The 2,256-nt window shown below is 36.8% G+C and overlaps 1 protein-coding gene across 1 annotated transcript in view; it reads left to right on the forward strand.

The window, feature by feature from the left end:
- The window catches only part of LOC109212663 (translation initiation factor eIF-2B subunit epsilon), a 20,347-nt gene that overhangs the window by 16,299 nt on the left and 1,792 nt on the right, over positions 1-2,256 (forward strand). Inside the window, exon 13 of the mRNA XM_019376331.1 lies at positions 299-370. Coding sequence (XP_019231876.1) covers positions 299-370 — 72 coding nt within the window. The remainder of the gene's footprint in view (positions 1-298; positions 371-2,256) is intronic.

Raw genomic sequence — 2,256 nt, forward strand, 5'->3', positions numbered from 1 at the left:
GTATTTTGTATTTTATGAAAAGAAAATAATGACTATTAGTTACCAGCTCGAGGATGTTACCACTCTAAAAAAAAGAAGTTTCCAGCCTGAGGCACATGTAGGTTGTGAAAGAGAATTAATTAAACATATTCTGATCAAAGGTGTGTTAACATGGCACTTATCTGTTGGTTCTTTATCTTACCCGAAGAAATGTCGGTTCTTAGAAATCTTAGTAGTAATGTTTTTCCATCAGTTGTGATGTTTGGAAAGTACTTCACATGTTTTGTTCTCATGAATATTCTGATATTGGATCTGTCAGATTGAAGTAATATTGAAGTTTGAAGAAATGTGCTTGGAATCTGCGAAGGAGTATTCTCCATTATTTGTACAGGTATGTTGTTTCGCTCTAGAAGTTGCACTGTTTTTTTAGTCCATCTAGAGGATTGAATGAGTCTTTCCAGTTGTTTAGCTGTTAGATGTGCGTCCCAAAGGGTTAGATCTAGGCAACCTATAATGCTAATTCACTAAATATTTGATATGGTTAAATATTAATACCGTCTTGCATTTCGGAAAGCTATCAGCAATCTTGTTGTCTTAACAAGAGAAGTTGCTAGTGCTCAAGATAATCTATATGAATAATACTTATAATGAAACCCTATATGAGTATTTAAATTTGCTGTCACAAGTACCGATTATACATTTGCTGTTGCTGTGCTGGCATGATGTTTGATGTTCTGAAGAGCCTTATATTCCACTACTAGCTGAATGTCCTTGTTTGATTTGGACTACTACTAAGACGAAAGTTGAAAATGTTGTCCAGGAGAAAGTTGAAGTTCCCTTGTTTTTGTCCCCTTGCCGACAAGGCTTTGCACCTTGGTCTCCATTTGCAATTTACTGCCTTCCACATTAAATAAGAGAAACAAGGAGCATTAAAGGGTAAGTGGCTCTGAAGATATGCAGTTGTCACCCCCCAAAATCTGGAGGAAGGTGAAGGGCACTCAGTGCGTTAGACTTACCATAAGAGCAAACCAACCCTCATTTTATACTTAGACAGAGATAGTCCGTGCATCATGATAACAGAAATGTCATAGTTTGAAACCATAAACAAGCGGCTCCTTCGCCTAATATCATATTGACCTTTTATACATAATCCATGAAATACACATGATATTATTCTGAACATAATTACATGACCCACAATGTACATGGGGCTTTTAATGACAATGATTACATAATGCATACAAATAACCAGACATGAAGACACCCACTGGTATGATAGCGGGGCTTACCATACAACCTGGAGGAGTTGAATGCCTACCAATCTGCTTCCTCTAATTTCCATCTGGGACTGCAAGAGGAAAACAATAATATGGCCAAACGACCGGGTACATCCACATCGTACTTAACATGTACTATCGACTCCCTAACTCAAGACTGGGACAAGATTTTAAAGAAAACATCACGCTAGAGATATACAAATCAAATCATATGAAAGCACTTCATGAATCACAAAGCATTTGAAGACCTGGACATATTTTGAAAACTACACGTGGCCTTAGCCCTTTTTCATAACATAACATAGATTATACTTTAATCGGGAGCATTGGACGTTTACATAGTACATAGTCACCATATGGGCAATATGGCATCCAAACGCGGGAAACGACTCGACTGGGAAAGCCGTCTCACCATAATGCCATATGGATCGTACATGAATCTGATCTAGGGATATCGATCGGTTGAGCCGTCCCACCATTCGTTGTATCCCACCATACATTGTATGGATCTGACATGAAGGTTGTGAGCAACATAAACACCAAGCTTACAGCAGCATGTGTAGTTTCCAAATTAGGTCCCTTTTGCCCAAATACAATTTCCATGGCTTAAGGATACTACCAAAAACATTTCCAATATCATTTGACCCCTTTTGGCCTTGAACATAATCTTTAAAATGGCCTTGATAACTGAATATATCATTCCTTTCATGAAACATCACATAACTTTGGAAAATGTCTTGGATCTTGCATAAAGACCATAACTTTAATTGAAATGTTGTTATCGAAACCATATCATAAATATAAAGCATGTCTTTCAACATAAACATATTCATCGCTCATGAAAATATATTCACAAATCATTTATGAAACATAACATGAGGTGCCATTTTCATATTTCTAATAATGAGTCAATGTATCTCACAAAAGCATGTCATAACATTCTTAAGATAGCATAAAACATAAATTTTCATTGAAGACATGGAGAATGGTCGCTCCCCCC

The sequence above is a fragment of the Nicotiana attenuata genome, unplaced genomic scaffold (genome assembly GCF_001879085.1).
Source record: "Nicotiana attenuata strain UT unplaced genomic scaffold, NIATTr2, whole genome shotgun sequence".
Classification (NCBI taxonomy): Eukaryota; Viridiplantae; Streptophyta; class Magnoliopsida; order Solanales; family Solanaceae; genus Nicotiana; species Nicotiana attenuata.